The sequence below is a fragment of the Lactuca sativa genome, chromosome 8 (assembly GCF_002870075.4).
Source record: "Lactuca sativa cultivar Salinas chromosome 8, Lsat_Salinas_v11, whole genome shotgun sequence".
NCBI lineage: Eukaryota > Viridiplantae > Streptophyta > Magnoliopsida > Asterales > Asteraceae > Lactuca > Lactuca sativa.
Genome location: NC_056630.2, coordinates 175,383,243 through 175,401,596, shown reverse-complemented (window position 1 = coordinate 175,401,596; position 18,354 = coordinate 175,383,243). Strand labels below are relative to the sequence as shown.

The 18,354-nt window shown below is 39.3% G+C and overlaps 1 protein-coding gene across 1 annotated transcript; it reads left to right on the top strand.

The window, feature by feature from the left end:
• Window positions 1-11,992: 11,992 nt before the first annotated feature.
• On the top strand, window positions 11,993-15,287 carry LOC111920624 (cation/H(+) antiporter 14). The gene is made up of 3 exons (XM_052766819.1): window positions 11,993-13,211; window positions 13,290-13,370; window positions 13,487-15,287. The coding sequence occupies exons 1-3, from the start codon at window positions 12,471-12,473 to the stop codon at window positions 14,642-14,644; spliced, it is 1,980 nt and encodes a 659-aa protein (XP_052622779.1). The 5' UTR covers window positions 11,993-12,470; the 3' UTR covers window positions 14,645-15,287.
• Window positions 15,288-18,354: the final 3,067 nt, after the last annotated feature.

The following is an 18,354-nucleotide window of genomic DNA, read 5'->3' as shown; positions in this document are numbered from 1 at the left end:
TCGCCGAGTACCCAAGCTCAGAACTTCCCTCAATCCGCGGCCTAACTCGCCGAGTCACCCCGAGACTCGTCGAGTCCAACAACTCTGAGTCCACTCGCCCACAACTCACCGAGTCATCCCTTGACTCGCCGATTCTCGACTCAACCAGAAAATATTGGGACTCTTCGACAAGACTCGCCGAGTCCAAGACCAGACTCGTCGAGTCTAAGACTATCTTCAACCTACTCGCCGATTTGTTCATACAACTCGCCGAGTTCCAGGCCATCTTCATCCAACTCGCCGAGTTGTTCTTCCAACTCGTCGAGTTCCAGCTCGTCTTCAAGCAACTCGTCGAGTCCACCCATGTGACTCGCCGAGTACCACCGGTCTGAATCCATACAGAAGCACTCCAGGCCATGCAATTGATCCAAAACATAGATCTAGCCTTCTACAACCCATCCATCACGTAAAGTGGCAAACTTTACATGAATCCAAAGAGATCTAGGCCTTTAACACTTTAGGGCTAGGGTTTGGGACATGATAGCTTCTCTACACACTCAAACACAGGGACTTTCAGGCATTCCAACCCTTCTCCATTCCAGATCTGAGGTAGCAACCTCAGATCTAACCTCTAAAGTCCAAAACACCAAAAGATAAACTCCCCACAAACCCCATAATGATGAATCCATAAGAACAACAGCCCAAGGACGAGATATTACTGATGGGTTTTGAGCATTCTAACACTTCCTAAGTGTACATGCAACCCTAATAACCTTGGATCTATGTTTGTCTAATTATCATGCAAAGTTGAATTCCAAGGTTATATTCCTATCTAGCATACATGGGGAACAATTTTAACTTGAATAATAGATAGAATAACTTACCTTGTTGTTGCTTGTGTTCCTTGAAACCTTGTGAGCCTAGCACCCCAAGTGTGATGCCTCAAATGCTTCACACAACACCAAATGCTCTTGGAAAGACTCTTGAGATAATACACACTTCTCAAAATCGGCCAAGCCCTCTAGTTTCCTTAGTGTCTATAAGTGTAGCCGATTTTGGTGGAGAATATGCTTCTTATATAGTGTTGACACATCTAGGGTTACACCATGTAAACCCTAATGTGTCATGACTCTTCATTTCCATGACCCATGGGTTTGTAACTCCCATGGAGCATCCATGGAGCATCCTATGGGTAGAACCCAACTTGATAATCCATGGAGCCTCTTAGCCCACTATACAAGATATGGATGATTTACATAATCAACCCATATATTTAATTAGTTCTCTTTTGACCACTTAATTAATTCTAAATTAATTATTGATCAAACTAATCAAATAATATTATTAATATATTAGAACTTATAATATATTAATAATCTCCAAGTGTTATTTCTCTCATTTAGTCTATCCAATTGCATGGTGCCATGCAACCCAAATGGACCATGCCGGGTCGGGTCAAGTACATACCAGAAATAGTTATGGACTTAGACACCTTATCCAACAGTCTCCCACTTGGATAAGTCTAATAACTATATCTTCTAGTACTTCAGGAACCGACCGGCAATCGTAGCTCTTTCAAGGTTTCTCGGAACTGAGAAGATGATGGTACGCCATTTAAGATAAGTGATCATATAATCCTCTATTCTAGATATCAGCCGGACAAATACATGGAACATTGTCTTGCTTATTGTCCAGCATTTGTTTCCCGATTTCCGATTTGTTTGACATAGAACTTAATTGAACACATCAACATAGTTCTGACCGGGCCCGGTACATAGGTCAAAACAAAATCATCGAGGGGCCCAGATATCAGCTTCTAATCCAAGAAGGAACAGATAAACTTCGACTCATATGTTTGTTCTACCACTCATTGAATTACACACAAAAGTACGTTTTATAACATCGAGTTACCAATGCGGTTTCGTACAGTCAATGCATAACCAACTTGTAAGTAACAAATCATATCTCTAGGTTTGAAGACTTATACGATATTACCGTCTCACGATCACTCGAGATAGAATTCCATGAAGTGATTCCAGTGAGCGTGGGTTGAGTCCAATGCTCAGAACTTATGAGCACTCATGATTGCTGTAGCCTTGTCCAAGACCTCTACAACCAAACATGACAGTCTTGATTCATATCTACTTCCAACATATGACCGACTGTGGAGGTTTGAATAATATGTTATACCAAACAAAAATTATTCTGGAAGTCAAAACATGCAAAAGAAATATAGTAAATGATCGACAAGAGATAGCAACACTTTACTCATAAATAAAACTCCTTTTATTCATCATCTAATGTCAATTACACTTTACAAATTTCTGGGTTATCTAACAACTGAATCTAATATCATCCTTCAGCCCTATGCTCCGAGCATGCTGGAGATGCTTAACCCGAGTCAGTCCCTTTGTGAGGGGATCTGCCGGATTCTCATCTGATGATACCCTCTTTGCCACGAGGAGTCCTTCTTCGATCCGATGTCTGATGAAATGGTATTTTCTGTCGATGTGTCTGGATCTCCCGTGATCCCTTGGTTCCTTGGCTAAGGCAACAGCACTTTCACTATCACAGAAAATTTCCATTGGCTCTTTAATAGCTGGTACAACTCCAAGGTCTCCAATGAAGTTCTTCAGCCATATCGCCTCCTTTGCTGCCTCGCTAGCTGCAATATACTCTGATTCACAAGTAGAATCTGTCACTGTCTCTTGCTTGGAACTCTTCCAAGAAATTGCTCCTCCATTCAGGGTAAAGACCCAACCCGACTGAGAGCGGAAATTATCCCTATCAGTCTGAAAGCTAGCATCACTATACCCTACTACTCTCAAGTCATCACTCCCACCGAGGGTAAGGACCCAGTCCTTAGTCCTCCGTAGGTACTTGAGGATATTCTTTACCGCAGTCCAGTGTGCCTTGCCAGGGTTCGCCTGATACCTGCTAACCATGCTCAAGGCAAAAGCTACATCGGGTCGAGTACACGTCATAGCATACATGATCGATCCTACAGCCGAAGCATAAGGTGTTCGACTCATTTCTGCTATCTCAGCCTCAGTGCTAGGGCTTTGTGTCTTACTCAATCTGGTGTTACTCTGGATGGGTAATTCTCCTTTCTTGGAATCCTGCATGCTGAATCTCTTCAGCACCTTATCCAAGTAGGTACTCTGACTAAGTCCAATTAGTCTTTTACTCCGATCTCTCAAGATTCTTATCCCTAGAATATAGGCAGCTTCACCAAGGTCCTTCATAGCGAAACACTTCCCAAGCCAGGACTTTACTTCCTGCAGGGTTGGAATGTCGTTTCCTATGAGTAGTATGTCACCCACATACAATACCAAAAAGCTAACTATACTCCAACTAGCCTTGACATACACACAAGATTCATCTTCACTCCTAGTAAAGCCAAATTCCTTGACCTTCTCATCAAAGCAAAGATTCCATCTGCGAGGTGCTTGCTTCAATCCATAGATGGATTTCTCAAGCTTACACACTCTATTAGGGTACTCGTTGCTGACAAAACCCTCTGGCTGACTCATGTAAACATCTTCAGCCAACTTTCCATTAAGGAAAGCGGTTTTGACATCCATCTGCCATATTTCATAGTCATGAAATGCAGCTATGGCTAACAGAACCCGAATAGACTTAATCTTGGCTACCGGAGAAAAGGTATCATCATAGTCCACTCCAGGAATTTGAGAGAAGCCCTTTGCAACCAGTCTAGCCTTATAAGTGTGTACGTTACCATCCATGTCGGTCTTCTTCTTGAAGACCCATTTGCACCCTACTGTCTTACGACCTGGTACATTTTCAACCAAGTTCCAAACTTGATTGTCATACATGGATTGTATCTCGCTATCCATAGCCTCTTTCCATTTAGCAAACTCGGGGCCTGCCATGGCTTCCTCGTAGCTGTTAGGGTCATCTTGACTTACTAGTGTCCCATCACTAATAAGTGTCTCACCTTCTGCAGTAATATGGAATCCATAGTAATGCTCAGGTGCACTCCTAACTCTCGTGGAACACCTCAGAGGTACAGGTTTGTCAATTGGCTCAACAGGAGTATCCTCCTCAAGTTGAGGGCTAGAGTTTGAAGTTCCTTCACCGCTTGATTCTTGAATTTATTCAAGATCAATTTGCCTCCCACTGTCTCCTTGGCTTATAAACTCTCTTTCTCGAAGGACTCCTCTTCTTGCTACAAAAACCACATTGTCACTAGGTCTGTAGAAGAGGTAACCAAAGGAATGCTGTGGGTAACCGATGAAAATACACCTCTCGCTTCGAGGTTCGAGCTTATCATGAGTCTCGCGTCTCACGAAAGCCTCGCAACCCCAAATATTGATGTGGTCTAGTTTAGGTACTTTACCAGTCCACATCTCGTGAGGAGTTTTGGCAACTTTCTTTGTAGGGACTAGATTAAGAATATGGGCGGCAGTCTCTAAGGCATACCCCCAGAATGAGATTGGTAGCGTAGCTCGACTCATCATGGAACGAACCATATCTAACAAGGTTCGACTACGCCTCTCAGCCACACCATTCAGCTGTGGTGTCCTAGGAGGTGTCAATTGTGAGACAATCCCACATTCCCTAAGATGGTCGAGGAACTCTGAACTAAGATACTCACCACCACGATCGGATCGAAGCATCTTAATGTTCCTGCCCAATTGATTCTCGACTTCCTGTTTAAATTCCTTAAACCTCTCGAAAGTCTCTGACTTATGCTTGATCAAGTAGACATATCCATATCTACTGTAATCATCAGTAAAAGTCAAATAATAACGATTAGCATCCCTTGTGGCATGTTTGAATGGTCCACACACATCCGTGTGTATAAGGTCCAACAAACCTTCACCCCTCTCACACGAGCCTGTGAAGGGTGACTTTGTCATTTTTCCAAGTAAGCATGATTCGCAACTATCATATGACTTTAGGTCAAATGACTCCAAGACTCCATCCTTTTGGATTTGGCCTATGCGTTTCTTGCTTATATGTCCAAGACGACAATGCCATAATGATGCTTTATCCAAGTTATTATTATTAGTAGAATCAATACACAAAACATTATTTCCTAAATTATCTACAACAGACACAGCTTCATACACACCATCACAAGGTAATGCTTTAAAATAAGGAACATTATTAAAGAAAGCATCAATAGAACCAACTTCATTATTAAATGAAAAGGTAAACCCTTGTTTGTACAAAGCATGAAAGGAAATAATATTTCTTGCCATTCCTGGCGAGTAACAACATTTATTCAAATCTAAACTAAACCCACTACTTAGCGATAAAGTATACACTCCAATCTTGGTAACAGGTAAAGCTTTCCTATTCCCCATGATCAAGTTTATCTTTCCTTGCTCCACATCCTCACTTCTTCATAGTCCCTGCAAGTCACAACAAATGTGAATACCACAACCGGTATCAAGGACCCAAGAATTAGAATGGGGTGAGTTATTAGAAATGATAGTGTAAATACCTGCATGGTTGGGTTTGACTTTCCCATCCTTCACATCTTGCTGGTATTTTGGGCAGTTCCGCTTCCAATGAGATTTTTCATGGCAATAGAAGCATTCAGCCTCTTTTGGGTCAGAAGAAGGAGTAATGAAACCTTTCTTGGTTCCACTCGAGGAAGAGCCATCAAGGGTCCGAGCCTTGGTACCCTTCGAAGATCTCCTCCTCTTCCTCCCTCGACTTTTCCCAATTGCCAAAACCGGAGTTGAGTTTGGAGTAGGAGTGATAGCAACCGACTTCCCCTTAAGACCTGATTCTGCGGTCTTGAGAAGTCCCTGAAGTTTGCTGAGGGTGACTTCTTCCTTGTTCATGTGATATGTCATGCGGAATTGATCATAGCACGATGGTAAGGAATGCAAAATAATATCTATTGCAAGATCCTCCGGGAAGTTCACATTAAGCTTCAGCAAACGATCCACATACCTTTGCATTTTCTGCATGTGGGTCGTGACGGATTCCCCGTCCTTCATCATGGTTGTTATCATGGAGCAGATGATTTCATACCTCTCTTGTCTTGCACTTTGATGGTATCTTTCCATCAAATCTTGGTGCATTTCATAAGTGTAGAAATCCTCATAAGACTTTTGGAGTTCCGCTGTCATCGTGGCCATCATGATGCAAGCCACTTTCGTAGCATCCCTTTCATGTGCCCGAAAGTCAGCGATCTCCTGAGGAGTTGCAGTGGTCTCATCAATCTCCTTAAGCTCCTTGTCAAGGACATATTCTTTGTCCTCGTAGCGGGTAATCATCCTGATGTTTCTGATCCACTCATTGAAGTTGGATCCATCAAAGGTGACTTTCCTACACAAGTTCATAAGGGTAAAGGAGCCATTAGGATTAGAGGCATAAGCATTGTTGAAAGACATTTGAAGAAAAGAGAACAAGACTAGTTTAGATATAAGAGAGTCCTTAATAAAACACCCAAATGTAATATTAAGGCTAGGATCCAATCACAATATAATATAACTTAGAAGAGGTATGTCGTAATCTAAGCTATACCATATTTGAAAGGTAGGTGAATGACGATTCACCAATTTCCACCACGAAAACCGCAATATTTAAGTATTAGGTTTTTGAATGGTTCTTAGAAATTCCTAGATTCTTTGAGATTCAATGAACTTTTCAAAGGCATGTTTCAATCTCGAGTGTGCCCTCCAAGTTTTGTGACTGGGATACCGAGGATCACAAAACGAGGTGTGAAGTAACCATGCAAATCACTTGGTACCCTTAAAGTTTATCACTCAATCGATGTGCTGGTAAACCACACACGCTCCATCGATACTATAATAAACCCTAAGTCACCCTTTACCTACCTTGTTAAGTCCAAGTTAGTGTGCCGGTTAACCACACACGCTCCACCAACGACTTAATCAAAGTGTAAAGTGTAATTTCATGGAATAGCACCTTATTCACATTTTTCCTAAAGTAACTAAGATTGGGAATTTAATAAAACATTTAGTTACTTTATAATATTCATCATACTTTGAATGAGAATTAATAAGTCCTTGTCTTACCCGTTCGGCTAACGACCCTCCACCGATCAAGCAAGCGGTGGGTGAGAGTGGACACCCATTAAGTCACCATTTTATAGGCAACAACCTTATACCCACCTTATAGACCGGCTTCGTGAATGAGGCGTACTAGCGGTAAGACGACTTTGTTCTTATACATACATATATATATATATATATATATATATATATATATATATATATATATATATATATATATATATATATATATATATATATAATTATTAAATCATAATAATATAAGTATAAGGGTTGAATTTTAACTTTTAAAATTCTAGGGGTTGGAACTAAAGTTTTAGCTTAACTTTACTTGTTCCAAAACTTGAGGGCAAGTTTTGTAAACTTTCAAAACTTTTCATATCTTGTAACTTATGAGTTTAATAGAGTAATAAAATGAGGACTTTTCATTTTTCTAACTCTTGTGTTCTTTTAATGGTTTTTTTAATCCAAGAGACTTTTGGTTTTCCATAACTTGAGGACAAGTTATGGACTCCATTAAAACACATTATGATCATGAATTAATCTACCACATAGGTTACAAATAATTCCTATGATCATCTAAACATCATAAGAACAAGAATATGAATATGAACACCTTCAAGAATCAAAATCACATTTAATCTTTGTAATTTTGATAACTAGTTGTTGTAAATGAGTTAGAAAAGACATTACACCTTCTAAAACAAGTTTTCAAGTACCAAAACAGTTTAGGGTAATGTTTCTAATCCATTTCCAGCAACTGAAGTCGAAATTCTGCACTCTGTCGACCCTACTCGCCGAGTGCATAAACCTACTCGCCGAGTAGGTTGAAGATACACATGAACTCGACGAGTCCTCCCCATGGACTCGCCGAGTCCATCAGTCAGACAGCAAGATTTTCGACTTTCTTCAACTTTTAAGCACAAATAACAAACAAACAAGCCTAGGCTCTGATACCACTGATGGGTTTTGAGCATTCTAACACTTCCTAAGTGTACATGCAACCCTAATAACCTTGGATCTATGTTTGTCTAATTATCATGCAAAGTTGAATTCCAAGGTTATATTCCTATCTAGCATACATGGGGAACAATTTTAACTTGAATAATAGATAGAATAACTTACCTTGTTGTTGCTTGTGTTCCTTGAAACCTTGTGAGCCTAGCACCCCAAGTGTGATGCCTCAAATGCTTCACACAACACCAAATGCTCTTGGAAAGACTCTTGAGATAATACACACTTCTCAAAATCGGCCAAGCCCTCTAGTTTCCTTAGTGTCTATAAGTGTAGCCGATTTTGGTGGAGAATATGCTTCTTATATAGTGTTGACACATCTAGGGTTACACCATGTAAACCCTAATGTGTCATGACTCTTCATTTCCATGACCCATGGGTTTGTAACTCCCATGGAGCATCCATGGAGCATCCTATGGGTAGAACCCAACTTGATAATCCATGGAGCCTCTTAGCCCACTATACAAGATATGGATGATTTACATAATCAACCCATATATTTAATTAGTTCTCTTTTGACCACTTAATTAATTCTAAATTAATTATTGATCAAACTAATCAAATAATATTATTAATATATTAGAACTTATAATATATTAATAATCTCCAAGTGTTATTTCTCTCATTTAGTCTATCCAATTGCATGGTGCCATGCAACCCAAATGGACCATGCCGGGTCGGGTCAAGTACATACCAGAAATAGTTATGGACTTAGACACCTTATCCAACAATTACCTCAAAAGAACGCCCCAACTGCAATGGAACTCGAATCCAAGCAAAGCCCCTTGCTCCAAGCCTCCTACCCTTCAAGATTTCCTCAACAATTGCTTATCCAAGCTCCCAAATGCAATTTGATCCACTCACATACGAAGATTAGGGTTTCTGGACTTGAGGATGAGTAAAGAGGTTGGGGGAATGGATGTTATGTTCTTTATATAGGGCTCAACCCCGAGAATTAGGGTTTTCTCCACTCAGCGCCTACTCGCCGAGTCCATCTTACTGACTCGTCGAGTCGGCTACTTAACACGCGACCAAGTCGCGACTCTACTCGCCGAGTCCACCCATGGAATCGCCGAGTCGCTCTTTCCTAATTTACTCTTTTAGCCCTTCAACTCTACTCTTGATATTTCGGGATGTTACAACCTCCTTCCACAAGGACTAAACTTTACTTCCTTAAGGCCCAAAGCCTTTACACAATCGACTTCCGGCTCATAGAACATACTCTTTGCAAAACATTGCCTTAAACTGATCACAGATTATAGAAACCCTTTGCTCTGAAGTAGAAGAATTAGTCACCAGGTTCCACCAGTCCTTCACGCCCAGATGCAGAAGGTTCAGGGCACACCAGACCTTCCAGTCCTCCGGACAGGAACAAGTGAAGAAACTGCCTTCCATATTTGAAAACCACCTCATAGCCACAATCGGGTCCTTGACCCCATCAAAATTCAGGGGCTTCGTGTTGCTGAAGTCCTAATACTGGAATGATCCTCTCCTCTGAACCCCCGTAGTAGCAACAGCTACGGTAGCTGCAGTATTAGCAACCTCAGCACAGTGGCATACTGCTCATCAAATACTTCAATCATCGTGGTCTTGATAGACCCAAAAACATTCAGGATGGCACCCCAAATAGTCGTAGCTACCTCAGTAGTGATCAACTCACGAATATCATCATTTGTTAACCTGGCCTCTCCAGACCGCCAGCTCCTGAACCAGAACCTCTCGTGAACACCATATTGAAAATGAACCAAAATATATCAAAAACACCACAATTCATGATATTACAACCATTACAGAAAAATAAACCCTTAACGTTTGTGACTTCCTTGCTATGCGTACAGACCTTGTGATTCCAGCAGTGTGGGCCCATACTACCTTCCACACCTACCCATATTTGTCTCAAAGGATCGTCATAGACCACCCGATAACAAAGCCCCACGACTAGGATGCACATACATCCAATACTCACTCTCTTGAGAGTGGTTAATCATCCCTCAAGCTATCCTGCTACCATCCCACACACACTTATGGAACTTCCACCAACCATGCAGCCAGTCGTGAATGCTAATCATGTGTAACGTTAGATTCTATAGACAGTCGAATACTTAATTCTACCCTAAGCCCACAATCAAACAAGGAACATGAAATAAGGCTAAATCAAACATTCTTAGGCTATACATTCTTAGTTTAGTTATGTACAACTATGATGCATACACTAAACAACTATAGTAATGATATCAATTCCATCTAACATATAAGAAGTTCTCCTAGGCTATCAGGCATCATATATCAGACAATTCTATCATGCAATTCTTGAGGATCTCTAGCCTACTACTAGCATGTTGTTCTATCATAATCATCATAAACAAATAATAGTGTGGGTAACTTGGTGTATAATTTACTGCTCCGGCTGATAGTACACATCTCATCATTTCTTGGTTATTTTTGAAAACAATTAAAAAACACTTTTACTGATCCTTAGTTTGAGTCTGGTTTCACACGAATGTTCATCCAATTCTCTCAAACTAGGGCTCTGATACCAACTTGTCTTCCCTCACGTCGTGGCAACCTTAAAATGCCTAAAAGTAATTGGAAAATTGAAATACCTCTGGATCCAGGTGTTCCGGTATTTCACAAAATTTCATCCATAATCAAAGAAAAGATGTACGGACTAAGAGTTGGTCCTTAATGAAGCTTGTTTTTAATGTGAAATTAGTGGTGTCACTAATATAGTTTGGACAAAAGTTCTAGACCTAGAGTATATATTATGAATAGCCTTGACATGACTCCTCAAGACCCTTCTAGCTTCCAAGATCTCCCACATCATTTAATGTGGGACACTGTCATATGTCTTTTCTAAGTTAATGAATACTATGTGCAAATCCTTATTTCTTTCTCGATATTTATCTGTAAGGCGAAGTGTCTCACATAGTTTCATGGTATGACTAAGGTCGAACGGAGTGGGTGCGGGAAATGGATGAGGGAAGCTTCCCTCACTCCTGCACACCACTCCGTGGGTGAGGGAAAGAAACGCGGGAAAGGAGGTGGGGGGGAGGGGGTGCCGCACTCTCTCTCCTCACGCTATTGGCCAGTTTTTTTTTTTTTATCTTTTTTAATATTTATAAAATTATATACCTATTATAAAAATATAAAAAATATATCAAAATTCATGGTTTTTAATTCTCTACAAAATAAGTATAATATATGTATGAAATATATTTAAAAAAAAAAAGTGAGGGAAGGGCTTCCCACCCAATCCTTGACTTTAGACGAGGGAAAGGAAAGTGAGGGAAAGAGGGGTATGGTCCACCAAAAATGAGGGAAGAGTCCCTCCCACACCCTCAGGTCTAAGAAGTTTAATTCTCTGTACTTGTCACAACATTGTTCATTGTCTTTGTTCTTAATTATAGATCGGTACCAGAATACTAGATCTCCACTCGTCTAACATCTTTGTCGACTTAAAAAATAATGTTAAAGAGGTTCGTCAACCAGGGAATTCCCTCTTCTCCTAGGTACAACCACACAAGAATAGGGATTACAGTGCCCTCTTCACTTCCTTTTCTCTCGATCTTCAAGTGGGAGTGACTAAAAGCTTAACTCCTTTATAATTTTCACATCGCCTTTTTTCTTATAGATTGGTATTAGAGTATAGATCTCCACTCCCCCGCATCTTTATAATTTTATTGACACCCACAATTCCGTGAACAACCTACGTTCAACCTTGTATCATCTAAATACAAAATGATAGAGAGGTAGAGATTTTGCCTCCTTATTCTGACGAGTGGCGTGATTGAGGCCGAACGCAAAAAGTTGGGTCTGAAAATCTAGCCAAAAATATAGCTCAAATTGATTGAATATATCAAAAACAAAACTTGTAAGAAAATGGATACCCGTGATTTTAGGCTATAGAATCGTCGATCAACAATCTTGTTCCTCCTCTCTGGCCTTTCCATTCCCTATGTCTCTGACATTCTTCCCAAAAACCATCGTTTTTCTGTCAAATTTGTTTGATTTCACATGAAACAATGTCTCGTCTACCGGCCATCGTATCATCAGAAGGATATGTCCCCGGAGTTAACGAGCCCGAACAAATGATTTGCCAGTACCTACATATGACCGGTTCTATGGGATGTTCTTGGTTCGGATGTGATGTTTCTACCTTCAGTTTACCCCTTTTGATGCTTCAGCTCAGTATGATATTCATCGTCTCGCATACCACCTTCTTCCTGCTCAAACCCCTACGACAAAGTATTCTCTCTTGCCAACTTATCGTAAGAATTTATATACATGCATCCATGCTTTCGTTTCTGAAATCTCTTTTTGATCATGCCTTGATTCGTCTGTTCCTTCCAGGGTTGTATTGTTTTCATCTGGTTCGTAAGACTCGACAATCGCCTCCTCAACAAACTGTTCCCGGAATCCGGCAAGTTGGTTCTTGACACCGTCGCCAGCTTTGGGTTCATGCTGCATGTTTTTGTCGTCGGAGTTCAGATTGACACGAATATCTTGAAGAGTGTGCATAGGCACATGGTGCTCATTGGTTGCATGTCCTTTTTTCTTCCGTATGCGGTTTGTATATTATGCATTGTGCCATTGCCTAATCTGATCGAACTTGACGAATTAAGCCTCCATACTCTTCCATTCGTCGCTGCTTTAACCTCCATGACAACATTCCCGGCTGTCACCTCCACTCTCTCTGATTTAAACTTGTTAAATTCCGATCTTGGTCGATTATCTTGTAGCACAGCTTTAGTTACCGATTCCTGCAGCTACGTCACAACTTTAGCTTTGACTACGATTGGTGTAGCTTTGGAAAGATCAGAATGGAAGGCGTTGACCAATATCTTCTATATCATTTGTTTTTTGTTCACCATTTGTTTTATAGTTCGGCCATTTATATTGTGGATGGCGAAGAGAATTCCTGAAGGTCAGCAGATAAAAGAGAGTCAATTTGTTATGGTGCTTGTGGCAGTTTTGCTATGTGGGTTTCTATCAGAGTGTTTGGGACAAAATGCTTCGTTTGGTGGATTCACGATGGGTATATGTGTGCCTGATGGACCTCCGTTTGGTTCGGCTATGGTGAATCGAGTTGACTGGATGGCGACTTCCATTTTAGTTCCAGCCAAGTTTGCAATCTGTGCGTTTAAGGTCAATCTAAGGTCTCTTGGAGGTGATAATGCGTTAGCTTCTGCAATCACTGAGGTTGTTATCACCATAGCTTACTTGGTCAAGTTCATGAGCAACTTTCTTTTAGCCATGTATTTCAACGTTTCATCACAGGATGCTTTTCATTTCGCTATGATCATGTGTACCAAAGGCATCATTGATGTAGCTGCCTTCTCGCTTATACGATCTAATCGGGTATGTATATATGCCTAATGATCATGATTTTAAGTTTTAATTAACACTATATAGCTCTATTTCTGTTGCTATGTATGATTTACTCGATATATATATACTTTGATTGGCATATGCAGGTGGTAACAGAACAAGGATACTCTCTTCTTATACTCAACATGCTACTGGTGACAGGAAGTACGAGGTTTCTTCTATGGCATTTTTATGATCCATCGGCAAGATACCAAAGCTACAAAAGAACTAGCATCTTGGATAGCGAACCAGATGATTATCTTCGAATGGTGGTTTGCATTCACAATGAAGACAATGTTCCATCGATCATAAACCTTTTACAGGCATCTAATCCTTCAAGACATCAACCTATAGAAGTTATCACAATGAATCTACTACAGCTCGAAGGTCGAGCTTCCGCCATTTTAGTCCCCAGCTCCGAAGTCAAAAAGATCCCATCAGCCCAAACTCGAGTCTTTCAAGTTGGAAATGCGTTCAATTACTTCAGGCAACGTAACCGCAACTCTGTTGTAGTCGAACATTTTGTCTCAATGGCACCATATCGTACCATGCATGAAGATATCTTCACTATCTCCATTAACAAGTGCGCTAACATTATTATCGTTCCATTTCACAAATGTTGGGGTATTGATGGAACTATTGATGCTACCTTTCCTGGAATTAGATCAGTCAACCTAAAACTCATGGAGAAAACACCTTGTTCGATCGGCATACTTGTGGATAGAGGCCAGATCGGAGGACCTAAATCTGTGTTAACCAGACGAACGGAAGTCTTCCATATTACCCAACTTTTCCTCGGTGGTGAAGACGATAGAGAAGCACTTGCATTAAGTTGTCGAATGGCGCAACACCCGTATGTAAGTTTGTTGGTGGTTGTGCTCCGGCCGGCGAATGCTGACGTAGACCAGACACCAGATATGTTACACGAGAAGAAACTGGATAATGAGATGATAGATCGATTTCGTATGGAGTGTAAAGGACGAGATATCTTTATTCAACAGGAGGTGGTAGACGATGGAGTACAAACAGTGCATTTGCTGAGAGCAATGGAAGAGGGTTGTGATTTGTTTATAGTTGGTCGAGCACATTCTCTTTCTGGTTCTAAGTTAACGCATGGGCTATCGGAGAGACCGCAGTGCCCTGAACTGGGGCGGATTGGAGACTTGTTAGCTTCGTCGGAGTTTCAGTTTTCTGTTTTGGTGGTGCAAACACAGCCGCTGGAAAGAATTGATTACGATTGTGAGCAGATTGTATTTGGTAAATGATGTTAATGATGAAATACTATAGAGATTGATCATTACTTGACTATTTTGTCACTTAAACTGTTCAAATCACTTAACGCCATCTAGGGGATTGAACGGGATGCATTTCTGGGTGGGCCCAAAAAAAAGAGGAGTTGGCCATTGATCATGAATGATGGACCCATTTTTATAAATCAAATAAAAATTCATTTGTTTTCTTCCAATGTTGTTTTTTTTTTTTTTTCTCTGGGGAGGAAAGTTCTCTAACGATGGTTTTCAAGTCAGCGTTCATATACCGATTAATTTCTCGTTGCGAACATGAGACTATGCTTCATTGTCTTGAAGTCATTACATGCGAACTTTCATGGCCATATGGGCTTAGTAGTGTCAGGATTTGAACATGAGTCAATAGGTTATTCATCATATCTTACATATGTCTTACCGAGTCACCACAACCTAAGTGAACAGTGAACAAATTATATTAGAAGAAAACAGAAAAAGCTTAAGCAAGTTCCTCAAGCAAACCTATCAGAAAACATTTGAAATGGGAAACATACACCAACTATGCCAATCAAGCATTTTTAAGTTAGATTTATGAGCAATTCTATTAAAGTTGCAGGTAATAATGTCATCCGAAAAAAAATTAAAAAAAAATAATAATAATAGATAGTCTTTTGTTTCAAAAAGTGATTGTATTCCTTTCTTTCCAAAGCATCCACAAAGTAGTGTAAACCAGAGACAGCCTCAGTTTTTGTAACTTCGTGCTACCATCGGTCGACTTCAACATCTCAACTAGATTCACAAAAGAAGAGGTTTGTGATGAAGTAATGAAGACCATTTCAACAACCATTCCCACGGTTTCAAGGTTGCAGAACAAGAGAAAGATAAGTGATCCAAACTTTCCTCAAGGTTCCAACATAACAGACATAATGTGGACGCCACAGTGATCCCCGCTTCACACGATTTGAGTAAATGGGAATACGGTTCTTCAACATTTGCCATACAAAGCAATTTACTTTGAGGGGATCCACTTGACCCAACAAAACTTTTGAGTGTTACCATCCTTGTAACATCAATGAGATATTTAACGGCCTTCACTGTTGACGTGACATGAGGCGATGACGTAACATGCTAACATAATATTATTTGGTTATGTGATGTTGATGTGGTATGATGACGTGTCAGAGTCGAAAAAGTGGCGCAAACGACAATATGTGTTCGTTTTTTGCGATTTTGACACTAAATTTTCAATCTTTTTCCAATTTTTTTTAGAACAGAAAATTTAATCTACTTTTAAACTACTCTTTAATTTCAGTATGTTCATGACGGAACTTAAACCCCTAACCTCAACAAGAGAGGGCAATACTTGATATCGCTGGGCTACCCTTTACTAAAAAGTTTAAACCTCATTACCAAATAAAATGCAAATTCAAATGTATATATATGTACAGACTTCTACCCTCTAATAAAAGGTTTAAACCTTAAATATCACCCAACTTAGTAACTCTCTTTATGTTATTTCAGGATTTTATATATGTTATTAAGAAGTCTCAAGATTTAATACAACTGTCAAACGGTAATAGTGTCAGTATTAAGTAAAATTTGAACTGTAAGTACTACCCATGGAGTAATTTAAAGTCATGCAAATATATATATATTGTTGGAATAGTGTCTAAGGCAGCAACTATATTAGGCAAGTATTTGATCCGATTGTTCATGGTCCTTTTGGGTTGCCTTCACCATAGCAACTTGATAGGATGATTTATTATGAGAGAATAGATATTATTATATTATGAGAATAGATATTATTATATTATGAGAATAATATAAGGAATAATAATATTGTTATTTGATTAATATAAGTCATAAATTAATTAGTATTAATTTGGTGACTTAAAGAGATTAATTAAATAAGAGGGTATAAGCTGTCAATTGTTTGATAGTTACACTTTATACTGTAAATCCTTAAGGGATAAAGGATGGACGGATTCTAGGGCTTAGGATAGCTCAAAAATCGTCCAAGGCTTATCTAAGGTAAGGATTTGGATTGCTTTAAGGAAAGATTATCCAGCTAGGGTTTCAAGGTGAAACCCTAGGAGTTTACAAGTATAAATAGATCCCTAGGGCAAGGGAAATTGACACATCTGCTAAAGCAAAGAACCCCTGGCCGATTTCTAATCCCTCTCCTCTCTCTAAAATCATCCTCTTTGCTAGTTGGTGTTTGTAAGCCATTAGAGGAGTGACAATTGTAACTCTAGAGCTCCAAGACAACAAGATCAAACAAGAGATTCAAAGGTAAACTTCTAGATCTGATTTTGTATTGTTGTTATACCTAATTAGTCATTAGAAGTCTTGGATTCAAAGCATGTTTAATTAGAAAACCTAGATCCAAGCATTAGGGTTTTGCATGCGCACATAGGAAAGTTCTTATGGCTAAAACTCATCAGTGGTATCAGAGCCTAGATTGGTTTCTATTAAAGTGTTGCTTGTTTGTTTGAATCTTGTTTGCAAAATTCGTTTTTTTGTCTCTGTGTCATGAACTCGACGAGTCCCATGGTGGACTCGACGAGTTGGCCTGACTCGACGAGTCCAGTTGGGAACTCGACGAGTTCGAGCATCAGGAAGGGCCAGATTCGGAATTTTTTCATATTTATCTTATGGAAACTTGTCTTTATCATATTAGATCAACCTTAATCCGATTTTCTGATATATATGACTATAATCTTGATCTAATTAAAGATATTTATCAACTAATAAAATATTTAATTTCCTTATGAGATAATTAATTAATTATTTTGATTAAATTGATAATTATCTTGCAAGAAATCTTTAAATAAATCAAATATGGATAATTATGGAATTAATTGTTAATAAAGATTATTTGTTATTTGATCCTCCATGTTTTAAATGTTTAAAACTTTTCCTCAAGTTTTGAAATTTATGCTTTGTGATTAAAAGTTTTAATTTAGACAATATAAATTTCAAACCCTAGATTTTTAAAAGTTTAAAATACAACCCTATACTAATATAATATTACAAGATTAATATATATATATATATATATATATATATATATATATATATATATATATATATATATATATATGTATGTATGTATGTATGTATAACTAAAATGCTAGTCTTACCGTTAGTAGGCCTCATTCACGAAGCCGATCTATAAGATGGGTATAAGGTTGCGGCCTATAAAATGGCGCTTAATGGGTGTACACTCAGACCCACCGCTTGCTTGATCGGTGGAGGGTCGTTAGCCGAACGGGTATGATAGGGCAACCTCATCCCCTCATTAAAAGTATAATATGAAATACAAAGTAACTACATGTTTTTAAAATTTCCCAATCTTAGTTACTTTAGGAAAAGTGAATTGATGCGATCCCATGAAATTACACTTTGCATCCTTGCTAAGAAGTTAGTGGAGCGTGTGTGGTTTACCGGCACACTAATTGGTTCTAAGCAAAGGTGGCAAAGGGTGATTCATTGTTTATCATAGTTCGATGGAGCGTGTGTGGTTTACCGGCACATCGAATAGGTGATCGTTACAATGAAGGCACCATGTGAATTTTCATGGTCATTCACACCCGCTTTGTGATCCTCGGTATCCCAGTCACAAACAAGAGGGGCATATCGAGATTTAAACATGCCATTGAATAGTTTCAATGAATCTCATCCGAACCTAGGAATTCTCAATACATTTAGGACTTAAAGTTATGTTTTTA

Coding starts and splice junctions, on each gene's coding strand:
- LOC111920624 (XM_052766819.1), top strand. CDS start 12,471: ATGCTGCATGTTTTTGTCGTCGGAGTTCAGATTGACACGAATATCTTG. Junction 13,212..13,289: donor TAGCTTCTGCAATCACTGAG/GTTGTTATCACC, acceptor GTTTCATCACAG/GATGCTTTTCATTTCGCTAT. Junction 13,371..13,486: donor CGCTTATACGATCTAATCGG/GTATGTATATAT, acceptor TGGCATATGCAG/GTGGTAACAGAACAAGGATA.